Source organism: Myxocyprinus asiaticus, chromosome 42 (genome assembly GCF_019703515.2).
Source record: "Myxocyprinus asiaticus isolate MX2 ecotype Aquarium Trade chromosome 42, UBuf_Myxa_2, whole genome shotgun sequence".
Taxonomy (NCBI): domain Eukaryota; kingdom Metazoa; phylum Chordata; class Actinopteri; order Cypriniformes; family Catostomidae; genus Myxocyprinus; species Myxocyprinus asiaticus.
The window spans coordinates 10,037,156-10,064,702 of NC_059385.1; the positions used below are offsets into that span (position 1 = coordinate 10,037,156).

At 35.8% G+C, this 27,547-nt stretch overlaps 2 protein-coding genes and 1 pseudogene across 9 annotated transcripts in view; 1 reads left to right on the top strand and 2 right to left on the bottom strand.

Moving 5' to 3' along the window:
- LOC127432368 (adhesion G-protein coupled receptor G2) overlaps window positions 1-449 on the bottom strand; it is a 28,440-nt gene extending 27,991 nt beyond the window's left edge. For 2 of the 3 annotated variants that reach the window (XM_051683353.1, XM_051683354.1), the window contains exon 1: window positions 191-449. The gene's annotated coding sequence lies outside the window, so the exon portion shown is untranslated. The remainder of the gene's footprint in view (window positions 1-190) is intronic. The other variant, XM_051683352.1, reaches the window with a different exon arrangement.
- Window positions 450-1,968: 1,519 nt separating this feature from the next.
- LOC127432828 (rhomboid domain-containing protein 2-like) lies at window positions 1,969-5,921 on the top strand (annotated as a pseudogene).
- A 200-nt stretch (window positions 5,922-6,121) lies between these two features.
- Window positions 6,122-26,867, bottom strand: LOC127432922 (NADPH--cytochrome P450 reductase-like). 6 transcript variants are annotated; one of them, XM_051684447.1, is made up of 15 exons: window positions 26,702-26,867; window positions 19,345-19,393; window positions 19,042-19,170; window positions 18,774-18,923; window positions 17,423-17,547; window positions 16,846-16,935; window positions 16,363-16,461; window positions 16,006-16,122; window positions 14,722-14,840; window positions 10,476-10,657; window positions 10,236-10,385; window positions 9,880-10,147; window positions 7,865-8,010; window positions 7,597-7,682; window positions 6,122-7,319 (listed from the first exon to the last, which is right to left on the bottom strand). In XM_051684447.1, exons 3-15 carry the CDS (start codon window positions 19,078-19,080, stop codon window positions 7,175-7,177), a joined length of 1,716 nt encoding a protein of 571 aa, XP_051540407.1. In that variant the 5' UTR covers window positions 19,081-19,170; window positions 19,345-19,393; window positions 26,702-26,867; the 3' UTR covers window positions 6,122-7,174. The 6 variants fall into 6 exon arrangements, 5 of the variants coding, with proteins under 5 accessions (XP_051540407.1, XP_051540409.1, XP_051540406.1 ...); XM_051684449.1 differs by lacking the exon at window positions 26,702-26,867 and adding an exon at window positions 20,346-20,660 and having other exon boundaries at window positions 10,075-10,147; XM_051684446.1 differs by lacking the exon at window positions 26,702-26,867 and adding an exon at window positions 20,346-20,655.
- Window positions 26,868-27,547: the final 680 nt, after the last annotated feature.

Consider the following 27,547-nt stretch of genomic DNA (forward strand, 5'->3'; position numbering starts at 1 on the left):
CCGATCCCTGTAATTAACAATACATAACATTAGGCTAATGTGAATAACATGCAACAGTCCATAACCACACTTCTGAAAACTACTACAGATAATAAAGCATTTCGTGACTAAAACTGAATCACAAAAATAACATTAAGTGTAGTCGATCACTCACAATTAATATCTTTTTAATTAATTGTACGCCACCTACCTTGTGGACGGACCGTGTGTAGACAGTGCTGTGTTTCACATCGCAATCTGTTCACACGCGCCAAACCATGGATTTACTGCGATAGTCACTGAAAAAAATTATGTGATTCTTTCAGCACCCACCACAGTTTGCTTGTCAACAGAATATCTGGAGCCAACCTACTTAAATATGTCCCCCACTCCCAAACTCAAGAAAATGTCTGAAATTAAATTAAGCTTTCCCACCGTATTTTTAAAGGCGCAAACGTGACGCTGTCTTTAAAACTCTGTCTCGAATTTAAACTCATTAAATTCGGCATTGGCGGTCTCAGTGAATTTGAGTATGTGCGCCACCCACTTCAAGCCAAAACTGCAACGCACACTCTGCCCACAAAGCACAGGTTTTATATATTTTACAATTTCCGCAAATTTTCATTTCAAACTATAATTTAAAGGAATTGTACTTTTAAATGTTCATAGATTATTTTAAAGGAAATACTCGTGGCTCAAATTTAGAGCCTTGGACAACAGGGTAATTGGTTTGTTCTTTTGGGGTTACTTTAGTTAAGAGACAATTTTTAAAAACAGGTTAAAGGCCTATTAAGACGTAACAATTTTTATTTTATTTTTTTCATAGTTATCAATTTGATAAGTTGTTGATTTGTTTTTACATGTCCCGTAAATCTGTTCCATGGACTAACAGGTAAATCTGCTTTTAACCGACAGAGCTTTAATTTCTTTGGAATGTATAACTCCTTGGGGTTTTACGTCAACTCAAGTTGTTCCACCCATACCTGAATCATACTTGAGACTTTGTACACCTGTCTTTTCAAGCACTGAGTGGGTGGGGTTTGCAGCTGCCTGGCACCTGACCTCACCTCTCCCATGTTTTGTTTTAGGTTGTGTACCTGCTTTCTTTGTTTCCATGGGGAATATTTTATCTCCATTTCAAATGCAACAATGATACTATATCCTCTGGTAAAACCCCATTGTCATTTTCTTTTTCTTGTTAACTCCAATCCCATTTGACCTACAGAGGAGGGAACGATCCCTTCTCCAGTATTGCATTGGAAGGGCCACATTCCAAATCTGTGACAACATGAAAGACTGGAACCGATGCCACAATACTGGAATATATAACATGGCAGTTCATGAGATAAGCAACAGGATAGCCTGGTTATAAAATATATTTACCTAAGGCCTTCGGAATCACTGCTGCTACAGGTATCATGTAAAATAATGCCCTATGCAGTAATTAATTTCACAACATATTTTGTTCCTTATAGAGATAACAGGTTTGTAACAGATTTGAGTTATTCATATCACATTTTACTGTACAATAAGCAAAGACTTTACAGCAGGGGTCTATGTGTGGGGAAAATAAAGAATGCCAAACGCCTTTCACTAATAGCCTATTGACTCATAATATAACCTAACCGGTAACCTCATATTTCTCTGGACCTAATGTTTACCCTTATGCAATAAACACACAGAAGCAAAAATGTGATTCATCTGTTACAGTCAAATATAAGCCTACTGCAAATTTGGGACTCTAGCTATCTTTTTCTGCATCCAACAGGTGACTGCAAACACTTTGTGGGCTACAGTTAAGAAAGGATTATGATTTACTACCAAGTGGCCTGTGAAAATCAGAGGTAAGGCTACGTTTCACTCACTGTTACTAATGGCTCTGTTCTAATTAATTCATTAAAAAAGTGCATCAATATGACCTCAAATTAGGCTGCTTTTTTTTTTCGTTTCCATAAACTTGTCTTTTAAATGATGCAACAGTCTCCACACTGAAAATGCATAACACTTTTAAAAACTGGAAAGAGAAGTTTGCAGATCTTGCACCAGAAATCGAGTTGACATGTGGGATAGTGGTTGTGTTCGTGGCGTCATGCGTCCTTTGTGTCCTTCCATATTACTTGGAAATTTCAGACGACTTTTTTAGTCTTGAGTCCAGTGATATCATCCGTGGCCATGGTAAGGGTTATTTATAGCTTATGTCGCAAACACAGTGAGTGAAAACCTCAACTACTTCTTCATTTTCTAAAGTGTAAGTCACTAAGTACAACCGCCCATAACGTTATTTTTGTAAGACATGTTGGGTGGATAATATTTAAATATCACTTATACATTTTAGATATCACTGAAATATATGTCCTTGGAAATTACTGTTGTAGCTGTTATAAATAGCCATGCTTTAAAAAAAAAAAAAAAAAAAAAAGAGTCTGACGGCAGCGCACTCGTGTTAACCAGTCAGAAAGCTCTCTGCCAAGCTCCAACCAATCGCGTGAGGTTATGTCGGGACTACCTGAATGGAGAGAGAAAACCTGTTTGGAAATAATTACTTATGTGATTACTGCAATTTTAACTCTAAACTGTTGTGATGTACTGATAAAGGAATGAGTTATAGACTGTTGATATATCAGCCAGACTAATTATTAGGTCAGTGTAAGGTAGGGCTGAAACGATTCGTTGATGTTATCAACAACATATTGTTGACCAAAAATGTAGTTGTCGAATAGTCGTTTGATTTCATTTAACGTAACATTAGATCATATGAAACTCTAATGATGCCGCAAGAGCAGCACTGCAGCTCGTGCCTGACGTTAGGAGAGGAAGAAAACACAGCTCACAGTCCAGTTGCACTCTAAACTTTCCAAACAGTTTCAGGTGATGTACAGTAGATCGCATAGTATGAGGAAATTATACAAAAATACTAAATAAGTAAATACAGGTCACTCTCGTTGTGGAATAAGTGGAGCTGGAGCTGCCGCTCCGCTGAAGCAAAACTTGCGTGTCGAGCATCTTTAAAGGAAACACCCCGGCATTACATCTTAAATGCAGTTATGTTTAATGCGTTATAACTTTATTAATGTTCAAATAATAAGGAAGCAGTTCATGTAAATAACTACAAACTCTGAAACTGGCATTTCTCTGGCATTTCTCTTTGCTCTTTTGGTGGCATGAGGGGGACCTACACAATATTAGGCAGGTGGTTTAAATGTTGTGGCTGATCAGTGTATTTGTCACTGTTTATTTCTTATCGTGAAGAAAATTGGCAATACACAGCTTTATTAATAAGAGAGAGTTTGTTTTTTTATGAGTTAAAGATTGAATGAAGTGAACAGAGAGGTGAGAGAGAATAGTCTTCGCCCCATTATGCAACAAAATACGTTTTTGATTTGTTTTTGTTTTGCCTTGTTTTCCAATATAAATATCTAAAACACTTTTAAAACAATATACATTTACTTCAGCAGCTATTCTGCAGAAGAAAAATTGTTATCTGAGAATGTTGAATATAATATAAAAAATACAAATATTTTAAAATATCTAAAAAAAGATGCATTCACCTGAGAAGCAACATATAAGATATTTACACTTGCTTTTAGAGAATAAATATTGAATATAGGTATATTTTGTATTTACTGCACTCGCAGAAGTATAACCAAGTGAAAAAATACATTTATATACAAAATACACGTACTGTATATTTAAGATACATTCTCTTAAAGCAAGTCTAAATATCTCATATGTTGCTTCTCAAGTAAATGTATCTTGTTTTAAGGATTTTAGACAATTTTAAATGGAAAACAAGACAAAAACACTTGATAACAATAGGATTTTTTTTTTCAGTGAATTTTTTACTGAATTAAACTTAATAAAAAGTATTTTTTCTTTTAATTCAGTGCATGTCATTTAGAGGTATTTTTAAAAATAATTTTGTCCTCTTTATTGTTAGCAAGCACACTTAATACAACCTTTTAATTCGGGGCACAAGCTGAATAGATCGGTTAAGAGCTAATGGTTAATCATTGCAATAACCGACGAATAGTCGAATAATCATTCTAATAATCGTTAGATTAGTCCGTTATCAAAATAATCGTTAGTTGCAGCCCTAATGTAAGGCCATTTTGAGATTATCTGCATCGACCGATAACTGTAAACACTTAGCAGATTAGCTGTAGTGGTTCCAAAATTGACTGCTTTGTCAATGAATAACACACATTTTTTGTTTTCAGAATTTTCTTATGTTAATTTTGATTACATTTTATGTAGAAAGTAATCAACCACAAACCACCCTGCTCTCTGGATATCATTATAGACCATTAAAAACCCATATAGATCGACCACTTAATAGTAGCTCAACACAGAAATTAGGTTTTAGGTCACCTAATGGGTAGCACAACCTTCTTGCTTTATCTGTTGAGGATCTTAAGTGTCATACTTGTAGAATGTTTGTGTAACTTGTGCTTCACCTTTGGCTTCTTTATCCACAGTCTACAAACTCTTTACTTATTGCCTCTTCCACAAGAATATGACCTATTTAGTCCTAAGTTCCATAGTGGTGGTGTATCCCTGTACTGGACTGGAGAAAGGATTAGGAACAGTTAGATTTCTCTACCAGTTACTGCTGCTGTCATTCATCAGTGGACTGCTACACGTGCTGCTCGAGTCAATGCTGTTCTCCCCGTCCCATAGGAGCTCAGTGATGGGCTCATCCCATTGGCTCTGTCCGTACTGGGGAGGGTGACCATCAGCTCTGCTATGCAGAAGGCATATCTTATGGGCATTAATGTGCCGACTGCATCACTGCCCTGGATTATTCTGATTATTGTAACCCTCTTCTTCCCAAACACTTTCTTTCTTTGTAACATCCTTGCCATTATCACTGGAACAATATGTATCCTTCAATCAGGTCATATATACAGTGTGATTTAAAGGTGAGGTGTGTAATTTTTTCAAAGGAAATTAATTGCAAACCCTCTTTCATCATTTACCTCATACTACAGTCCTGGATTTTAAAGATGATAATTCTGTGACCTAAACTCATACAATTGGTGCTAAATTATGTAGTTCAAACAAAGTACAACTCCTTTCCTTGACTTAGTGCTTTGTATCAGATTGTTAGAGATGTCAGAACCTAGAGCTTCCGTCCTAGAGAAGAAGTTCCCCTTTTGATTGCTTAAGCAGATACCTAGAGTACAGTTCATTCCAGCCTCAACAGAAGAGCGTAAAAAGCCCCTTGACCTCACGTGATCTAGCATAAGAAAATAATGGGGAATTATGTAGAATCTGAGGTATGGGTGTTATGTCTTAAAAATTTAAATTGTGTAACTGAGATATGCCATACAAATATCTTTCTGAATGTTTCTTGGTATATTTTCTAATGATTGATCTTAAAAAGTTCTAATATCTGTAATTCCGGAGATATTCCCCCAGGATCGTACCCTGTCCAGGCCTACGCCCCAGTAAATGCCACCACTGGTCAACCTACAGGGAGCATGCCCAACACATTTAATGGTTGGCCCCACTCAATTTATCCCCAGCAAAACCACACATTTCCATCTTCTTACACTGGAAGCTCTGGAATTGGCATTGGTCACAGTCACGGACATGGTCATAGCCATGGACATCATCATGGGCACAGTCATCAACAGTTTCCTGTCCATCACACAGGCAGCCCATCGATGCAAATGTCTCCTTATGCTCTGACTTATTTAAGGCCTCCAGTTAGCATGACTGAGCAGCCTGTCAGTAAACTACCTCAGCCAGGAGTTCCTTTCACACCTGAAATCCCACAGTCGAAGTCTGGTGTACCTGCCTTTCCCCCAACTCCATTTGGAAACTCTTAAGTCATTATCGGCCTTGAGATTTGATGCCTTGTGCCTGCAATTTTATTGTTTGTATGTTTATCAGATACCTCATGTCTTGTTCTCCAGATGTGCTAAAACTCTAAATAGGTGATGGACGTTTAACAGTCATTTGCTTTTGTTTTGTTTTTTTACTTAATTTTACACAGTTTATAAATTAAATTAATAATGGAATAAAAAAATTATATTATATTTACTTGTTTAAGTCTTGTCTTTGGTATTTTAAATAGATTGCAATACTTTAGATTTTCTTTAAACACTTGCAGACAAATGTATGCTGAGTGATACAGTGTTTGAGCATATTCTTTAATTTTTAAACATTGCATGATTGAGAATACATTGTTGCACAAAGCCTATGTGCAAGTGACATCACTGTGACAACAAAAAATTAAAATTGGATAATAACACACCACTAGGAATTTTAACGCAGTTGCAGCATTAGCTCCATCAAATCAAAACTAAACGAAAAGGACATTAGACAAATGCACCTTTTAAAATGTTATGGAAATTCCTATTCAATACATTTTTCCAGGACTTGAGATCTGACCAGCAGACAAGTTTGCTTGAAACTCGGTTAAATGACATTAAAAATGAATATAACGGAATAAGTGACACTCCTCCCAACCATGGAAGTCATGTTGATTGCATAGCTACTCACCATAGTTTTTCTAAGAAAAGATGCATACAATTAGTGGTAAAACCTATTCAGACCACAAGAATCAAGTCCAGTAAAAACAAACTTCACATGCCAAAAACACCTGACCTGAAATTGTTGATTTCTGTTGATGTATTATAATACATGATGAGTTATAATTTAATAAAAAATTAATCTAAAAATCTTCATCCTCATGTATGTAGTACAATATGTCACAACAAGTGATATTTGCAGTCTTTTAACACAGGGATAAAACAATACAAAGAATATGACAGAATATGTACACAAACATTCTTTATAAAGCATCACTCGAAAAAGAAGCAAAGGAACAATTTTTATCCTTGACTTACATGTCCTCATAAATGAACATCCAAGACTGCTTAGGGTTCAAATTCAGCCAAACAAATTTACTATAGTTGCACCGGTAGTTTGCATATAATTAAACGCATCTAATTTAATTTTCAGCTAAGTGAATCAGAGTATGATAATAAATATGACAAAATTTCAGAGAAGAATGTTTTAAACTAATGCTATTTTGTGTCATGGTTCTGACTACTGAAGGATTTGGTCTTGTGCAGCACCTTAATTCATCACAACCTCTCAGAAACAAATCAGTCATTTCAGGTGAATGCTAAGACAGAAAAACAAAACTGCTGAGGTATAGTGGCAAGTACTGTGTTTGTCAGTTAGTTTAACTCCAAACATCCTGTGAGTATCGGCCCTTGGTCATCAGCTTCTTGAAATAGTCCACAGCCTGTGTGTGTGTCAGGCCGCCCACCTCCTGGGCAATCTCATGGAAGGCCACCTGGATGTCTCGAGCCATGTTACGTGCATCTCTGCAAGTATATATTTTCTCATTACATATGCAACCAAATACATAGTTGATACAGAATGATATTGATAAATGGCACCATTTACCTTTTATTTAAATTAGCTGTATGCTTGCAGACATATACACAGTCCCTATATAACTATATGGAAGCATTGTATTGATTTGAAGCTGTTTATTATTCCACTAAAAGTCAACCTGTTACAGTTATTACAGATTGTGTTTATAAGAGGATTATCTATGTATTTATGCAACCTGTAGTAGATTCAACTTATAGTTCTTACCCGCAAACATATATGTGGGCATTATTTGAGTGTATACATTTCCACAAGTGCTCCTTGTTCTTCTTTAGAAGATGTTGCACATAGACCTGTATAAACAGCATAGAGACTACAAAATCTTTTATATTCTGAAAATCTCCTAATCGAATAATTTATAATTACTTAAATTTGGATACATGCACCTACATAAATTGGCCTATATACTTGGCTATACCTTTAGCATTTCCTTAGGTAATAATATATGGGGTAGTACATAAAATGAGTCACACACCTTGTGTTCCTGGTCTCTTGAAAAAGCAACATTAAGCTGTGTCAGCACACCTGCCCTCTCAAAATCCTCCAGTTCCTGCTGGTACAGGAAGTCCTCGTTTCTATGGTGACAACCAAAGTAAAGTATTGTCTCACCAACATCCTTCCCTGCAATAGAGAGCAAAAAATAAATGGACCATATGTTTAGGAACAGTGCCCTCCCAATTTTTCAGCCATCTTGGTTCCGGAAGTAATTTACCTCTACATTCTTCCGTAGGGATTTAAAAAACAAATCAAAAGAGTTGAATTAGTATTGTGTAGAATCATATGAAAAATACAATTCCACGAAACACCGCGACTGACGTAATTTAATTAAAAATAACAGAAAAAAAATAAAACTATTGATTTGAAATTTTTGGTTCTAAGTATAAAAACAATCCAATTCATTTTAAGTTATTTGCAACATTTTTAAATGAATAAAAATATACAAGTAGTTTGAGAGTGGGTTGTTTGACAACTGCAGGACTCCTTTGGCTTGCTTTTTTGGCCGCAATTCACTGATTGGTGGATCTTTCTCTGCTGGCTTATGGGTAGTGTAGGTCTTCACCTGAAATTCTGCTCTAGACCTTATTCACAGCAGCGCCATCTTTGATTTTTAATGGGAATAACAACGAGGCTGTGAGGCATAGACTTACAGTCTCTCCAATGTCACGAACGGTATAAAGCAGTATTAAGCTCCGAGATCACATCTGATTTTCCACAACTCATGTAGTTCTTGGAGTTCTTTACATACTGAATATTCTTGGACAGATATTTTTTCAATGTTTTGTCTGCGGAACGAACCAAATACACTGGAACTGCAGTATCCCTCATAGCCTTGTTGTAATTCCCATTAAAAATCAAAGATTTCGCTAGTGTGAATAAGGTCTATTTAGTAATAAGGTCAAAGAACAGTGAAATTGCTCACAGAAACATCACAACGCTGCTCCATCTAGTCTGCACTCGATGCCATTTTCCCAAAGGAGATGGATGACGTGACCTCCACTGACACCCTCTTCCCTCCAATTGGTTGTCGCTCCCAAAAGTCGCTCCTCATTCGCATAAAGTTCAACTTTTCTCAACTTGTTGTGTTGCTCGCCACGTCCACATCTACTTGCCAGAGGTCGCTGTCGCTCATGTCGCCAGAAGTTGCCAGCTCTCATTGAAAATGAATGAGATGAGGTCGCTTTGTTGCTGGAAGTCGCTGCATGTGTGTACGGGGCTTAGCTAGGTAACGTCTCAAGAAGCTTCGTTGTGTTATCAAAATAGTGATATCTTTGGATTTACCACCAAAATTTTACATGCACAGAACAAAACTTGTGTCTGTCTGCCACAGATGCATTGAATGTGCAAAGATGTGAAGAATGTTATCATTTATCTGCCGTGAGCCAGCGAACGTGTTGCAAAAGATGTGAAGAATGACTCTTATTTCCAGATTTATTTGGAAGCAAGCAGGTATGAGAAATGCATTAAACCATAATAATTACGATTAGGAGCCTGCAAAGGTCACAAATGATATGTCATCACAAGCGGTTCACTTCCGTGATTTGATATGATTGCGTTTATTTTAGCAGCGAACCGTACTGGAGTTCAAATGAACTGTACCCCAGATCACCTTTTCAAGTGGACTTCAAAGTTTGGAGTTTGGAAAACAGTGTCATCCAAACAAACCAATCTTTGACATCATTCGAACTGGGGAGCTAACCAAAAGTGCAAGAGTAAAAGCACTCTTAAACACGATTTTTTTAAATTAATGTTAAAATAACATGGACTGATGTCTTCAACAGAAGCATATGCCATCAATTAACTACCTCGAAGTTCACAGTAGGTATGTCTTTAAAGGTTTATACTGTACGTTTTCATTAAAAAATCAATTCCTCCCCTGGAGAAAATGAATGGGATTTTTACTTCCGGAAACAGACTCTATCTATTGTGTTCCATTCAGATATTTCATAACTCTAGTATTTGTGCTCTGTAAACTCAAATCAAAAGCCACACCTTGTTCTTTTTGCAATGCTCTCTCCTGGATGAAGCCCATGAAAGGGGCAATGCCAGTTCCAGGTCCGATCATAACTACAGGATTACTTGCTTTGTAGGGCAGACGGAATTGGGATCTTCTAACATACATGGGAACAGTGGGCTTGTGGCCGTTGTAAGTAATAATTTTGCTCTTGAGCCAGTTAGTAGCCACACCTTTGAAGACTCTTTCTGTCTTGGTAGTGTACTCGACCACCACAGCACAGATGTGCACAGAGGTTGGATGGACCTGAAATGAGGTGGTGCAGAGTTTGCATCAACCTCCAAAAGTTGTTGAGAGTAGTCTTGAGAAATACAACATAGAAAACAGATCACACCTTGGCGGAGGAGGCGATGGAATAGTATCGAGCCTGAAGTCGAGGCAGAAGTTCACACAGGTGGTCTATAGGAGGGTGCAGGGATGGTAGATCTTCTAGAATAGCCAGGATGTTCCTCTCAGAATCCACAACCCAGCTCTGGTACAGAGCCTAAAAGGAACATTCAAATGTGAATAAAACTGCTTTTCTGGAGACTAGATCTAATCCTCAGCACTGAATGTAAATTAATTTGAACCCCACCTTTCCTTCAAGTGAGGCAGAGGCCACCTTGCGCATGATTTCCTGTTCTTTGGGATCGGAGGCGTACTGCGCCAACTCATACAGCACATTTGTGCGAGGCGGGTTGTTGATGTCGAGGTAGTGGGTCAGTGCCGTACAGTATGTAGTTGGACATGGGAATGGGTGCTTTTTATTGGACTCCTCTGCAGAAATGAATTTTTTTTTTTTCCATATTTAATAGGTTGTTAAAAAGGTCTGTATAAGTCCTTTATAATATACTGTATATAGTTGTTATAATACATAAAGTTTATATTATATCTAAATTATAAAATAAAATAAATAAATATACGTTTTTATATATATATATATATATATATATATATATATATATATATATATATATATATATACACACACTGGAGGCCAAAAGTTAATAATGTACAGATTTTGCTCTTATGGAAAGAAATTGGTACTTTTATTCACCAAAGTAGCATTCAGCTGATCACAATGTATAGTCAGGACATTAATAATGTGAAAAATTACTATTACAATTTGAAAAAAAATTCAGAACTTCTCAAACTACTTAAAAAAAAATCCTCCACGTGCAGCAATGACAGCTTTGCAGATCCTTGGCATTCTAGCTGTCAGTTTGTCCAGATACTCAGGTGACATTTCACCCCACGCTTCCTGTAGCACTTTCCATAGATGTGGCTGTCTTGTCGGGCACTTCTCACGCACCTTACAGTCTAGCTGATCCCACAAAAGCTCAATGGGGTTAAGATCCATGACACTCTTTTCCAAATATGTGTTGTCCAATGCATATGCTTCTTTGCCCACTCTAACCTTTTCTTTTTGTTTTTCTGTTTCAAAAGTGGTTTTTTCTTTGCAATTCTTCCCATAAGGCCTGCACCCCTGAGTCTTCTCTTTACTGTCGTACATGAAACTGGTGTTGAGCAGGTAGAATTCAATGAAGCTGTCAGCTGAGGACATGTGAGGCATCTATTTCTCAAACTAGCGACTCTGATGTACATCTGGCCTTCCACATCTCTTTCTGTCCTTGTTAGAGCCAGTTGTCCTTTGTCTTTGAAGACTGTAGTGTACACCTTTGTATGAAATCTTCAGTTTTTTGGCAATTTCAAGCATTGTATAGCCTTCATTCCTCAAAACAATGATTGACTGATGAGTTTCTAGAGAAAGCTGTTTCTTTTTTGCCATTTGTGACTTAATATTGACCTTAAGACATGCCAGTCTATTGCATACTGTGGCAACTCAAAAACAAACATGAAGACAATGTTAAGCTTCATTTAACGAACCAAATAGCTTTCAGCTGTGTTTGATATAATGGCAAGTGATTTTCTAGTACCAAATTAGCAATTTAGCACGATTACTCAAGGATAAGGTGTTGGAGTGATGCTGGAAATAGGGCCTGTCTAGATTAGATCAAAAATGACTTTTTTCAAATAGTGATGGTGCTGTTTATAACATCAGTAATGCCCTGACTATACTTTGTGATCAGTTGAATGCTACTTTGGTGAATTAAAGTATCAATTGTGTACCAGTATATGTGTGTGTGTGTGTGTGTGTGTGTGTGTGTGTGTGTGTGTGTGTGTGTGTGTGTGTGTGTGTGTGTGTGTATATATATACAGTACTGTGCAAAAGTCTTAGGCACATAAGATGCTTCACAAAACATCTGTCTTAAAATGGTTATTTATATTTTTATCTTTAGTGTCAATAGGAAATACACATTTTAGACTCCCAAACATTCCTTTTGCAAATAGAATAGAATAGAAGAATAGGGAGCCCTGCAACAGATGTCATGGCCCCCACAAAGCCCCCCACTGAACATCATGTCAGTCTGAGATTACATGTAGAGACAGAAGCAGTTGAGACAGCCGAAATAGATAGAAGAACTGTGGTGAATTCTCCAAGAAGCTTGGAACATCCTATCTGCCAACAACCAAGAAAAACTGTATCCAGGTGTCCCTAGGAGAATTGGTGCTGTTTTAAAGGCAAAGGTAGTCACACCGAATATTGATTTAGCCATTTTATGTTTACTGGACTTTGTATGATGTTAATTGATAAATGAAAACTATTTATGGCATTATTTCTGAAGACATCCTCACTATGCAACATTTTTCCTAAAACTTTTGCACAATACTGTATATATATATATATATATATATATATATATATATATATACAGTGGTGTGAAAAAGTGTTTGCCCCCTTCCTGATTTCTCATTTTTTTGCATGTTTGTCACACTTAAATGTTTCAGATCATCAAACAAGTTTAAATATTAGTCAAAGATAACACAAGTAAACACAAAATGCAGTTTTTAAATGAAGGTTGTTATTATTAAGGGAAAACAAAATCCAAACCTACATGGCCCTGTGTGAAAAAGTGATTGCCCCCTAAACCCAATAACTAGTTGGGCCACCCTTAGCAGCAACAACTGCAATCAAGCTTTTGCGATAACTTGCAATAAGTCTTTTACAGCTCTGTGGAGGAATTTTGGCCCACTCATCTTTGCAAAATTGTTGTAATTCAGACACATTGGAGGGTTTTCGAGCATGAACTGCCTTTTTAAGGTCATGCCACAGCATCTCAATAGGATTCAGGTCAGGACTTTGACTAGGCCACTCCAAAGTCTTCATTTTGTTTTTCTTCAGCCATTCAGAGGTGGACTTGCTGGTGTGTTTTGGATCATTGTCCTGCTGCAGAATCCAAGTTCGCTTCAGCTTGAGGTCACGAACAGATGGCCGGACATTCTCCTTCAGGATTTTTTGGTAGACAGCAGAATTCATGGTTCCATTTATCACAGCAAGTCTTCCAGGTCCTGAAGCAGCAAAACAGCCCCAGACCATCACACTACCACCACCATATTTTACTGTTGGTATGATGTTCTTTTTCTGAAATGCGGTGTTACATTTACGCCAGATGTAATGGGATACACACCTTCCAAAAAGTTCAACTTTTGTCTCGTCAGTCCACAGAGTATTTTCCCAAAAGTCTTGGGGATCATCAAGATGTTTTCTGGCAAAAATGAGATGAGCCTTAATGTTCTTTTTGCTCAGCAGTGGTTTTCGTCTTGGAACTCTGCCATGCAGGCCATTTTTGCCCAGTCTCTTTCTTATGGTGGAGTCATGAACACTGACCTTAACTGAGGCAAGTGAGGCCTGCAGTTCTTTGGATGTTGTTGAGGGGTCTTTTGTGACCTCTTGGATGAGTCGTCGCTGCGCTCTTGGGGTAATTTTGGTCGGCCGGCCACTCCTGGGAAGGTTCACCACTGTTCCATGTTTTCGCCATTTGTGGATAATGGCTCTCACTGTGGTTCTCTGGAGTCCCAAAGCTTTAGAAATGGCTTTATAACCTTTTCCAGACTGATAGATCTCAATTACTTTCTTTCTCATTTGTTCCTGAATTTCTTTGGATCTCGGCATGATGTCTAGCTTTTGAAGATCTTTTGGTCTACTTCACTTTGTCAGGCAGGTCCTATTTAAGTGATTTCTTGATTGAGAACAGGTGTGGCAGTAATCAGGCCTGGGTGTGGCTAGAGAAATTGAACTCAGGTGTGATAAACCACAGTTAAGTTATGTTTTAACAGGTGGGGCAAACACTTTTTCACACAGGGCCATGTAGGTTTGGATTTTGTTTTCCCTTAATAATAACAACCTTCATTTAAAAACTGCATTTTGTGTTTACTTGTGTTACCTTTGACTAATATTTAAACTTGTTTGATGATCTGAAACATTTAAGTGTGACAAACATGCAAAAAAATAAGAAATCAGGAAGGGGGCAAACACTTTTTCACACCACTGTATATATATATATATATATAAATTTAAATCTTAAAAATATTATATTTAATACAATATATATTATATAGCATAATATATATACTGTATATACTGTATGTATGTGTGTGTATATATATATATATATATATATATATATATATATATATATATATATATAAATTTAAATCTTAAAAATATTATATATAATACAATATATATTATATAGCATAATATATATACTGTATATACTGTATGTATATATATATATATATATATATATATATATATATATATAGTTTTATATAATATAGTTTCAAATATACCACTTTAAATGACTAGGCACAAAATAACCATAAACCATAAATGCCATCCCATATGTTTTATGTAATTCTAAATTTTAATGTTCATCAGTGTTTAAATTCTGAAATCCCCCAATGTTTAAATTCCAAATTAATATATATATATATACCATCCAGGTTTTTGAGAGAGATGACAGTATCAAGATCCACTCCAAGTCTGTCTCCTATTCTGTTGACCACAGCTGCATCATTTGTGGGGTAAACAGCAACATGGTCTCCTGCATCATATCTGTGGGGAGCAGTGCAGATTTGGCAATACTTTGATTGATATATTGACATTTTAAACAAACTGTATCATCAGTATTGGGGAGTAACTAACTTAAAGTAGCGATGTTACATTTAGTGTTGAGAACTCCAATTCATTTGAGTCAGTCAGTTCGTTTGGACGGTTCATATAAATGAACTATTTTACATAAACAATTCACTTGAGCCCCTGCAGAGCCTTAAGGACTTTGTCAGAAGTCACTGTTTTCTTTTTTGAAGTGAAATATGTATATAATTTCTGCTGTTTATCACTGATTCAGTTATATAAAATATGGTGTTTTCTAGTTCTATTAGTTATTATTTAGTATCCATCTTTATGTTAAATGTAATGTTGTCACTCTAATCGTTTAATGTCACCATAATTAAATATATACAGTTACTGTAATGTGATATTATCTAACTCTGCAATCAGTACTTTGGATTGCATAAATATAAATAACATCATCTGATTGTTATACATTTAAAATATTTTCTTCTTTAAATAGCTTCAGTGTAGCTACTTTTTGTTAGTAACTTGTAGTGTAGCTAACAACTTTTTTTTAAAGAGTTGCTTGACTGTAGTTGAACTACTTTAAGTTATGAGTACCTTGTACTTTGGAAAGCTACAGTTTCAAAGTATCTTCCCTAACACTGTGTAAAATGCCTACTAGATTAGTATAATGCAAAGTGCTATGTACAGTACATTATGTCTAAAATGCATTTCAAATGTTATACAAATAGTCTGATAGTAAGCTATTTTGAACAGAAATGTACTTTCATTCTGCAATATCCTGTGATAAAATGTTAATTATAAAACAGATAGTTTTGGCTGTAAAATCTGATTGGATAAGCCACATTCAAAGGCATTGTTAAATAGCCAATGACCGCACATCACTTGAATTTTAACCAAAAGTGGCAAGAGGCTTGGCAACTGTAAACAGCCTAGAGTTAGGCTACTGAACTATATTATTGGATGGAAGAATTGTTTATTTTCATGTTTTGTCTAAGAAAACCCCTTAACCATGGTAAATCAATGTAAAGAATGGCCTCTTGTGGCTAACTGGTGAAATACGTACATCATTAATGATTACTTCAAACTGATTATGTTTCAGCATCTTTGTTTTCATAGGAAGACAGATATTAAACTGTACCTGATTTTAGAGTCAGAAATATCCAATTCTAAGTGCATTAGGTGGCGGCTTCCTTCTTTGTTCAGCTTACGATTAACAGTCACAGGTGCGAGGAAAGGATTCTTTGAATCAAAAGGCCTTCACAAAACAATCAACACCCTTAAAGTCAAACACTTTACAGATTTCAGAGAAGAAAATATAATCTTGCTATAAGTACAAAGATAAGTTAGTCAAATAATAGTAATTTAAATTGTACACAAACCAGTAGACAACAGAACCCAGAAAAAAATTCAACTCAGATCAAGGGCAGACATTTGATCTTTTGAAATGCCTGACTGATCTATCAACCGATCGCTGAGTTGAAAGGGATAAACTCACGGTTTCTGTATCTGGAAGCTTTTGAGCTGCCCCATCTCTCCAGTGTACACTTGATTCATATTGATGTCATTATGGACCACCAGTTCAAACTGCCGAATGCTGAAAACACAAAGGGAGATTGGAGATCTAATTCTAACCTGCATTTAAAGCATTCAGGACACCTATGATGTTTAATAAGATACAAAAACCTTTTCAAAGCATGACAGATGACTCGTTGTTATGGAAGCACATGATAAATGGATTTGGTCCCTCTATTATGGAGATGAGACTCTAAATGTGTTGTGAGGCCTCAAAATATCCTTCAAATGAACATCATGTTTGAACTGGACAAAATGCTACAGCTGGTCTGCTCTGGTAAATTCTAGCGTTAATTAATTTCTGCAAACAATTCAAGACTTTTTTTAAAACAGCATTATGTTGGCAAATATTGATTAGTTTACAAGACAATCATATTGAGAATAAAATGGAAAATAAAAATAATACCTGCTGTTTTCTCCTGTGGCCTCCAAGCCAAAGAACTCACAGACTGCAGGCCAGAACTGTTCCTTCCAAGAGATAAAATCCTCCTCCAAGCTGCACACGATTTAGGATTAAATCATCAGGGAAGGGAATGAAAACTAATCAACAGGACAAAATGTACCTACCTGAAAACGTTATGCATTTTTATCTTTTTGGTAACACTTTACAATGAGGTTCCATTTGCTAACATTAATGCATTAGGTATCATGAACTAACAATGGAAAATATAATTTTACAGCATTTATTAATCTTAGTTGTTGTAAAATTTATAAAAATTCAATTGGTCATTGTTAGTTCATGTTAATTCATAAAGCATTAACTAATGTTAATGTATACAACTTTTATTTAAAAAAAAAAAAAAAGTGTTAGTGTATGTGAAAATTAACATTAACCAACATTAAAAAATGCTCTAAAAGTATTGTTCATTGTGAGTTCATGTTACTAACATAGTTAACTAATGTTAACAAATGGAACCTTATTGTAAAATGTTACCATCTTTTTATAAATCTGTTTATTCAATCTAAAATTATTATTTACTCACTTGCTGTCATTGTCCCCAAGTCCCAGGTCAAAAACCCTTTTCCCACCAAGTTCAGCAAGCCTCTTGTCTATATACTTGCCCATGGCATTAAAGTGCTCATATGTTTTATTTCCTAAACCAAACACCTGTAAAAATAAAGTATATTCTTTTTCAGTCTGTGAAAGAAGAAAATGAGCAACATAGTACAGAGAAACACCAATTTGTCAATGCATGTGATCTTTATATTTAGCATTAAACTTAAACCAAACAACAGTTCTTAGAGGTGTCATATCATAAAAAAAAAAAATAATATTTTGTTTTTTTGGAGTTTTAATTAACAAGCATTTCGTTGGCACATTTGAACATTCCATCAGTGTTAGTCTATGGGAATTTACAGATGTTTCTTCATCTGCTGTGCGAAAAACCGCAAGTCTAATCAGTAAGAAAAGACAAAGCAGACGATACAGAACAGTCTGAACCTCTGTGCCGAGTTTGGTGGATGTAGCTTGAAAGCTCTAGAAGGAGTTAGTTTTGAAAAAAAAAAATGGTCTAGGTTTATGGATTTAAAAAAGAAAAATCTAAACAAAGTTTGTAGAATAACTTGACTTTGTCAAGCCAACATAATAAAATGTGTTGGACTGAAAATGTATTACAATTATGAATTTGTATGCAAGATGTTGCCTCCTCTCCCCATCTAGCCCGATCAACAATCTTGTAATGCTGTAGATGCACAGCAGAGATGTTTCCAACCACATATTTTATCACTGTGACCCACCAAAGCCACATAAAAGAATCTGAGAACTCCAGGCAGAAGGCTTTTATCCAGAATACTGATCCAACTCAAGCTGTGTCTGGACACCCATGTCTCCAGAATCAAAGGAACAGAAGATCCAACAATCCAGTTCCCACAAAAGTAGTCCTGCTAAGAGAGAGGTTTAGCTGGGATGGAGCTCCTGCTTTCTTTGGCATGGCCAGATGTTTCCATTTGTTAAAGGAGAAGTGATCGGGGATTCCATGGGCCCCTTAACTATGGGACAGCCTCGGGCTAAGGCTAGTTAAGAAATTTACCAACTGCCCAGAAAATAGGTACAACTCAATAAAAAAGGGCAGGAATTTTAGATGGTGCACATTGTTTAAAGGTTGATGTGATCTTTTGAACTCAGAAATGTGTTTAGATAACCATAGGAAGAATTCTTTAAAAAAATAGATAATTATTGCAAAATGTCAGGTGAAAAAGGAAACAAAGGTTTATATTTGCTGTCTAACAGAATCGCTGGATACAAAAGAATGTATCATTGTTGTAGGTAGTCTAATGGTGTCCCTATTTGCTATGCTCTGCTTAGAACTTTAGCGATATTAGTTTAATAATTACAGCAAAATTGACTCCTTCAAGATCGTCATCAGTGCCCTGCATCCAGTCATAGAACTCCTGGGCGTTGTCTGTGGGGTCTCCCTCTCCATAGGTTGCCATACAGAATACAGCCAAGGAATTTGGAATCTCTTTCAATCTAGACAGCTCGGACTGTGGTCAGGAGATTAAAATTATAAGAAAGAGAAAAAGTATAGAACAATTTCAATCTTGATAGATAGATAGATTGCAATAGTGTGCATCAAACAGGCAGCAATAACAGCCAAAGTACCATGTCATACTCCTCTGGGTCAGCTGCCATCCCTTTCATTCCATAGCGATGGGCATCTTTTGCCAGTCTGTTAGCAAACTCCTCAGCCGTCCCTGTTTGGGATCCGTAAAACACCACAATGTTTCGGTTCTAGAGTGGGAAGTTACAAAGGTATAGCAATCAAATATAACAGAACAGTACTATTGGGGTCCTGCATTTTGTTTGCTGTTTTTGTTGCTCAAGTAGTTGAAATTTTCACAGGACTGTACTATATTTTCAATAGTATTGGAATGTTTTAGGTGTATATATTACAACAAAACTCACAGTTTTCTTCAGTTTTTCAATAAAGCTGGTCTCACGGATGGGTTGAGCTCTAAAAAAAAAAAAAAAAAACAGAAAACAGAAAGAGGGAGAGAAAACACATATGTGAAAAGGCTGAACAGCATGCCAGACCAATTCTTTTGGTAATGAATAGGGGATTGAGCCATGCCCGTTCCTTGGCCTTTTCCACACAGGAGAATTTCCTGAGTTTCATACCCCTCTGAGAATGCCATGGCATTACAACATGTCTGCTTTTATTCATTGTTCAGCTAATGAAAACCACAAACTTGCATCTAACTTTGACAGCGTAGAACAGAGAGTAGAGCAAAAACATTACTTGAAAGTTGATAAATCTATTATACACTTTCTACTCTTTAATGTTTTGTAAAATTGTAGAGTATGGTGCTTGCAATGCCACAGATTCCCATGGAATGCACATACTGGAAAAATGTATACTGTAAGTTGCTCAGGATAAAAGCATCTACTTAATGTATATATCTAAATATACAATGAAAATGTTTAATGTACTTTTTAAAAAAGAATTTTTTTGAAGTTCTGCATCAAAAAACTAGTATAGCTGTTTTATAATCAAACAATACAAAAATCAATTACTGATCAGGACCATCACTTTATTGGCAAGACATTACAATGCAGAACAATACACATCCAAGCTCCCTCCACATACTTTCTTTATGGTTGAAAGCGTATCCTTAAAGAAACAATGTATCCAAATCTGACATCCTTAAAGGCATCCGTGCAGCATTCCAATAGACAGAATAGTGTTAACTCTGTGCATATAAAGCTCAAAAACTTTATTTTAAATGTTATTTGTGGACTTCACTATTGTATAATCATTTCTTGTATTGTAATTTAAGTAATTATTAAGTACAGTATATGGAATACCTGAAAGACAACCTAATTCCACAACACTGATTAAATAGCACCTGATATATCCATCACAATACAAGAAACAATACAAAACACACCTTTTGTCCCAGACTAACCTCTCTGCTGCTGCCAGTCTGTCCTGTGGCAATGAGAACATGCACCCCATAACTGGGGGAAAAGACCCTGTTTGTTAGATTTCGGCATACAGAACACATTTGTCTTGAGGGTTGAAACAAGAGCTCAAGAAAGCATAAAATGTCCTTTGGTTTCTGTTAAAGTTCATTACGAGGCTCGATTGAAAACACATTGCTGTTCAGCACAGGGAAAAGGGGTGTGAGACAGGCAAGGGTTTGAGTTCGCACATTCTCTCTCTTTGTGTCTCTCTCTCTCTCTCAGCATCTATAAAGTGGTCGCAGAGCAACATGAATATTCAACATTTCCCATGGATATCTGAAGCACAATAGTGAAAATGAACTCCCACCCTATCTTCAAAACACACACACACACACACACACACACATCTGCAGACACACATAAACAGTGGGGTGCAAATATATTGACCACATTGAAAATCTGGGATTTTTTTTTTTTTTTTTTCATTTGAACCTGGTAATAAAACAAAAGAGGATTTTGAAAATAAATATTACTAAACAAAATTTGCACCATTTGTAAAAAGGTCAGATTTCCTTGCTTCCATTGAAACACACAAGATGCTCTTTGGAACATTTTCAATTCATGTTGGGATGAAGTCCATGCCAGCTCGAGTGTAATAAAACAAAAGATGGACATAACAAATACTAAGAAACTCTGAAATTCATGTAAATTTGTTGTACTGACAATAAAAATAAAAAAATTAAATACATTAAATTAGAAAAGATTGCAACATACTGTAGAAGCATTTTCACTAGTGGTCTCAGACATTTGGACCCCACATTATATTCACAGGCATAATACCTCTGCCAATTTAAACATACAGAGAGACTGAGTTAATTCCCTCCCTTTCCCAGTCTTATAAAATAAAATAAAAATAAAGCACACACACACACACACACACACACACACACACACACATACAGTAATAAAACAAAAGCCAACATAAATTTCTGGATGTAATACATTTTTAAAAGACATTTCTAAACAATGAAAAAATTCCATTTAGCTGAAAAGTCCTTTCACTGCAGACGCCACATAATCAATGCATTCAATAAAAACAATACAAGAAGGAAAGAGTAGAATAGTTGTTCAAGGCTTTGGCAAGATAGTTTGGACTGGCCACAGTCCTCTCAACACAAGAGTAATGTGAACCAGGCTGAAGGAAATGTGTAAAGAATTGGAAGCGGTTCTCCTTTCCTGTTCTCCAAACATGTCTTCCTGGCATTTTCTTTAGTTACACATGACTTCCTTCTGCATTCTTTTTCCTCTCTTGTATCTCTTGCTGGCGTTCTTCTTTTAGAGAGAACATTGGGAGAATGCATAAATGGTAGACATTTTTCTAGTTTAACTTGATTTATGTCTGAGGAAAGGCTGTGCACATCCATGCCAAAGTTACAAAGAAAACTTAACATAAAATGAACAAATGAAAGAAATATTTGAGATTCTGCACCATTTCTAGGTGACAAATGAAATAAGCAAATTTGTGACATTGATGTTAAAGGGATAGTTCTAATTCAAATTTTCACACCCTCATGCCATCCCAGGTGTGAATGACTTTCTGTCTTCTGCAGAATACAATTGAAGATTTTTAGAAGGGTATTTCAGCTCTATTGGTCCATTCAATGCAAGTGAATGGTGGCCAGAACTTTGAAGCTCAAAAAAGGACATAAAGGAAGCATAAAAGTAATCCACATGACTCCAGAGGTTGAATCCACGTTTTCAGAAGTGATATGATGAGTGTGGGTGAAAAACAGATCAATATTTAAGTCCTTTTTTACTATAAATCTCCACCTTTTCCCAGACCCAACCAGTAGGTGGCGATATGCATGAAGAATGCGAATCACCAAAAAACAAAAGAAGATGTGGAAGTGAAAGTGTAGATTTAAAGTAAAAAAAAAAAAAGGACTTAAATGTTGATCTGTTTCTCACCCACACCTATAATATCACTTCTGAAGACATGGATGTATCCGGAGTCATATGAATTACTTTGATGCTGGATTGATGTGCTTTTTGGACCTCCAAATATCTGGCCACCATTCACTTGTATTGAATGGACCAACAGAGCTGACATATTCCTCTAAAAATCTTTGTTCTGCAGAAGAAAGAAAGTCACATCTGAAATGGCATGAGAGTGAGTAAATGAGAGAATTTATTACATTTTTGGGTGAACTATTCCTTTAACTCAATAGATGAGATTTCCTTGCTTCAATTTAAAGGAATTTTCTGGGTACAGTAAATGGGTGTCCCGTTCCATTTTGTGCTGCATGCACAAATTAAACAGTTTAGAACGTCCGTGTCAACACATCCAGTGTAGACAGCCTCAAGCCATTGTATCAACGGACGCACCCAGTGTAGACAGGGTGTTAAGCTAAATCAACAGCATTTATGGCATAATATTGATTACCACAAAAATGTATTTTTATTTGCACCTCCTTTTCTTAAAAAAAAAAAAAAAAAGCAAAAATCTGAGTTAAAGTGAGGCAGAAAAGTGAATGGGGTCCAATTTTTGAATACTAAAATACTCACTTTTTCAAAAGTATAGCCACAAGACAATCAAACAAAATGCATGTAAACATGATTTAAGTGTGATAAAATCACTTACTAACCCTTTCTGTGTAAAGTTATAGCCACTTTTACAACTTCGTTGCCATTACGATGTAATGTCAACAAACCCTAAAACCCTACTATTACTGTAAAAAGACGATTGAAACAACTTTTCAGCTCAAATAATAAAGAAGAATTAATGCAAGTGCTTTTATAAAATGATAAGCTTCACATTTAGATGTTCAAACCCTCCAAAATTTGGCCCCCATTCACTTCCATTGTAAGTGCCTCACTATAACTAGATTTTAGCTTTTTTTAAAGAAAGCGAGCGATGATTCAAAATTAATTTTTATCTGTCGATTGAGCTTAACTTGTACTGAACCCGGAATATTCCTTTGAGCACACAAGCTGCTTTTTGAAACATTCTCAACTTTTCACTAAAATTGTTAAGCTGATAATATAATATGTATTATTGAAATATAATTTTTTTAATAAAAGTGCTCATGACATGAGGATTTGAATTTTCCTTCATCTTTTCACATGTAAGAGGTCAAAGTACTATAAAAACATACTGTGAATCTCAGAATTCAAAACTTCCTCCTCAATGCAAATAGAGCATTTGTTAAAACCAAGCTGCCAAAATGACTCGTTCTCTACTTACTCCACACTGTGATGTCACACTGTGGTCGACATTTGCATCTGACCTCCTCCACAACAACACATCAATGCCTACTTTTCCTGATCACTTCTGAAGCCCCACCCAGTAGCAGTGAGCAGTGAGATGACAAGGAGAGCAGGTCAGTCAAAGAACAGAGAGCCAATCATAACAGTGGGCGTTTACTGTCTTAGAAAGAGAAGAAGCAGCCAAACCGAGCGTTTCTGACGGAGGGTCAGAATGAGGGTGGAAAATGATCATGATTTACAAATATATGACTGTTTTTTTGTGCAAAAAAATTTACTAATATTATAAGTGAACCTCAAAGAACATATTAAAATTATATATAAAAAAAAGGGCAGGTCATGACCCCTTTAAATTAGAAAAATACTAAATTAAAGCATTTTCACAAGTGGACACGACTGTTTCCCACTGTATATCAGGTTTAATGTTTGATCTCACCAACCAAGGCAATGAGGCATATTTCCAACATCCTAGATACTGAATACGAAATTCACTGACACCAATAAAGTTTCATCGAGAATTTATGTTGACCCATCTGTGCATATTTATTAACATTAACATTAACATTAACGTTAATTGTTAAAAGAAGTAGATTTATTCTCTTGTGTAGACATTCCCAATGACACAAAATCACTGTGTACATGACTGTCTCTCGGTTGCTACAGACTATAACACTGATACACAGAATGTAACACACACACATTCTCTCGGTGCCATGATGTCAACACTTTGCAATGCTGGAACCCATGACCGACTGAACCACAAAGTGCTTTAGGAACAAGCCATGGTGCAGAACTGATGCTTTGTTCAGACAAAGCCAAAGGTCAACAGGGAGAAGAGCTATAAACAGGCTTTCCAACAAAAATATTACTGATAAAAATTGTATTGCCCTAACACAGCTTCAGCCAGCCATTATGCTCCTTTCACATCAACATACTGTATACAACAGTACTGTCTAAGTCTACAATGAGGAGGGGTGGAACACAGATAAATCTCCTGACTCCAGTTTAAAATTCTCAAAATATGGTTCTGATCAACATTTCAGTCATGCAGAAAAATTTGTGTGGGTGGAATATTTCCCTCTTGAGGACTAAGTAGGTTGGGGAGTAAAATCAGGGACTGTAGTGGTCACAGCCCTTATCTCTGGGACTGGCTCTGATCTTCTTCGGAAGAAGAACCAGTAGATAAACAGTCCAGCAATCAAGGGCATAGCAGCCAGGGGGACATGGGGGACACGTCCCCCACACTCTTTAAAAAAGGTGATTCGGTCCCCTACACTTTTCCAAGCTAAACACAAACCGGGTCAAAATGGTGGATTTGTATATAGTATTCTTTGCATTTTTTTGTTACTTTGGGCTGATTGAGCAACCATCCAGCCAGTCACAGTGAGTTTTATGAGCGAAACAACCCTTACGTAATAGGTTGTCAGTCAAACAGTCTAATCAACGCTGCTCTGTTCATTTCTAAAAGTTGCTTTAAACAATGCTCATTTATCCATGTAATAATAATCTAGAGATGAGGAACACACAAATGAGTTATTTATCAGCATATCGTTCTTGATTAGCAACATTACGTGAAATGCACTGCAGCAAAAAAACAAAACAAAGGACAATCCTTCTTTAAAGCACACATTGTAAATGGAGCTTATATCAGTGCTTGAGTCTTCATTAAGTTATGCTTTTTACATTGTTTGTAAGGTAATAGAATTAACTTTTTTTTTTTTTTTGATAGTTGATTCAGTGACTAACTCATTTCACACAAGACATCACCCAGTAGCATCACCAGAAATGGTCACTGAACGAATCATTAAATGGATCTGAACAAATTTTGGTGAACGTAGTCAAAACACTCAAGCCACTTGGATAAATTTAAATACTACAATGCACAAGAGCACAGAGTAAAAAATAAAACTGTGCACATGCACAATTGGCATTATTATCATTGATTAAATCATTTTTTCAAGGACTATCTTGTGCTCAGTCTTTTGTTGTAATGTGTGAAACAGAAGCAAGTGCTCCACAAGATGCCCTTTATTTTTGCAGCTAATTTAGCTAAATTTTGCACTTAATTTGCAATACTTGAATCTTTAAAATACTCCAAATACTACAAGTATATAATACTTATATATTAATATAACACTTATATCATATTGTATATTAATATATACTGCAGTATATAAATACTGCACTGTAAGTGTTGGGTCTGTGCAAGCCACCTACTCACAGCTGTGTCCCCCCACTTTTAAAATGACTGCTACGCCCCTGCCAGCAATGAGAGAGAAAAGTAAGATATCCAGGGAGCTGAGCTGAGGAGAGGCTCTGTGTAATCTGTTTTAAGCAACACTAAAGTAGGGATGATTTTAACAACAAACTATAGGCCGATACCGATATTTTGCCATTTACCTTATTTTGTCATCAGATCACTGTTAAGAATTATGCTTTAATAATATACAAAAAGGTACAAAAGCTTTTTTACTATTCCAACAATAAATAATTTATACTGAATATGGATTGAATCTGTTGAACACATGACAAGCCAAAATTTTCAAGAGAGCCACAATAAAAGATAAATAGAATATAAACAATAAAAAAATTAAAATTAAAATAAAAAAAACTAAATATGATTACATGACGATTGATAAGAAGAAAAAAGGTTATTTTATACTTATAAAACATTGCACTTCTTTTTTTCCAGTTCAGAACCAACAGAACTCAACAAAACATTACTGTATATGATAGAACATTACAAATTCATACTATGCAGTTCCACGGAAATGTCAACCACATCATGGAAAAATAAAAAGATTTAACCAAAGAAACAAAATTCACATTGTTCTTACAAAGTGTTGATAATTAATTATAAATAAACCACTGATTTTTCACATCTGCATTTTCATGCTTGTAACCGATATGCCGATGGTTTTAACTGGCCGATAAATATTCCAAATGTAAACGTTTGACTTCCCATTATCATGTTGGCTAACATGGATCACAATTATAAATGCTTCGATTTTGTGGCTTTTTGGTTACTGAGATCAGCTTGTTGTCGAAATAATAAATGTAACAAATAATGTGTGCTTAATTTTAAGTAACTGACCTTATTCAAGGTAGCGTCATCTTTGATTATCAATGGCCATGACAAGGAGGCTGTGAGGGATAGACTTACCATTTCTTCAATGACACGCACGGTATAAAGCTGTAAAACGCTCCTAGATCACATCTGATTTTTTTTGTCTACTGAATGTTCTTAGAATTATATTTTTTTAATGTTTTGTCCGCAGAACGTTCCAAAACCCTTTTAAACTGCTGTACAGTCCATTGAAGAGACTGTAAGTCTATCCCTCACAGCCACATTGTCATTACTATTACAAATCAAAGATGGCGCTGCTGTGAATAAGGTTTCTTTTAAATTAAAAAAATAAAAAAAGATTTCACTACTTTGACTGTTGTGCCCTCTTTTGAATGTTCTTTGTAATTATATTACGATAAAACAACTACAAAATAGGCTTTTCTTTGAAGGACTGTCATTAATTTCCATTTAATATAAACTTCATATTGCGTAATATCGCTAGCTATGGCACGTACAGCAAACAAAAATAATAATACAATAAATCTAATAAAAATTAACCTCTTAAAAACTATGGCATTCTTTGAAGTACCTTTAAGTATCATCTAAATACCATAGTATATGATTATGGAAATCATTCAGTATTACAGTATAAAAGTACCATGATATTACAACTGAAACCATCACTAAACCATGGTGGTGTAATACCACCACCAAAGTCTGACATACACAGAAATACACAGACAACAGACATACATTTACGATGAGACCACTTTTAGTTTATATTTTTTCATAAGAATAATAAAAAACAATACATCGAAATACACGAGTACATCATAGTTTCATAATTCAGTTACTGTGTCTTTGTAAAACTTT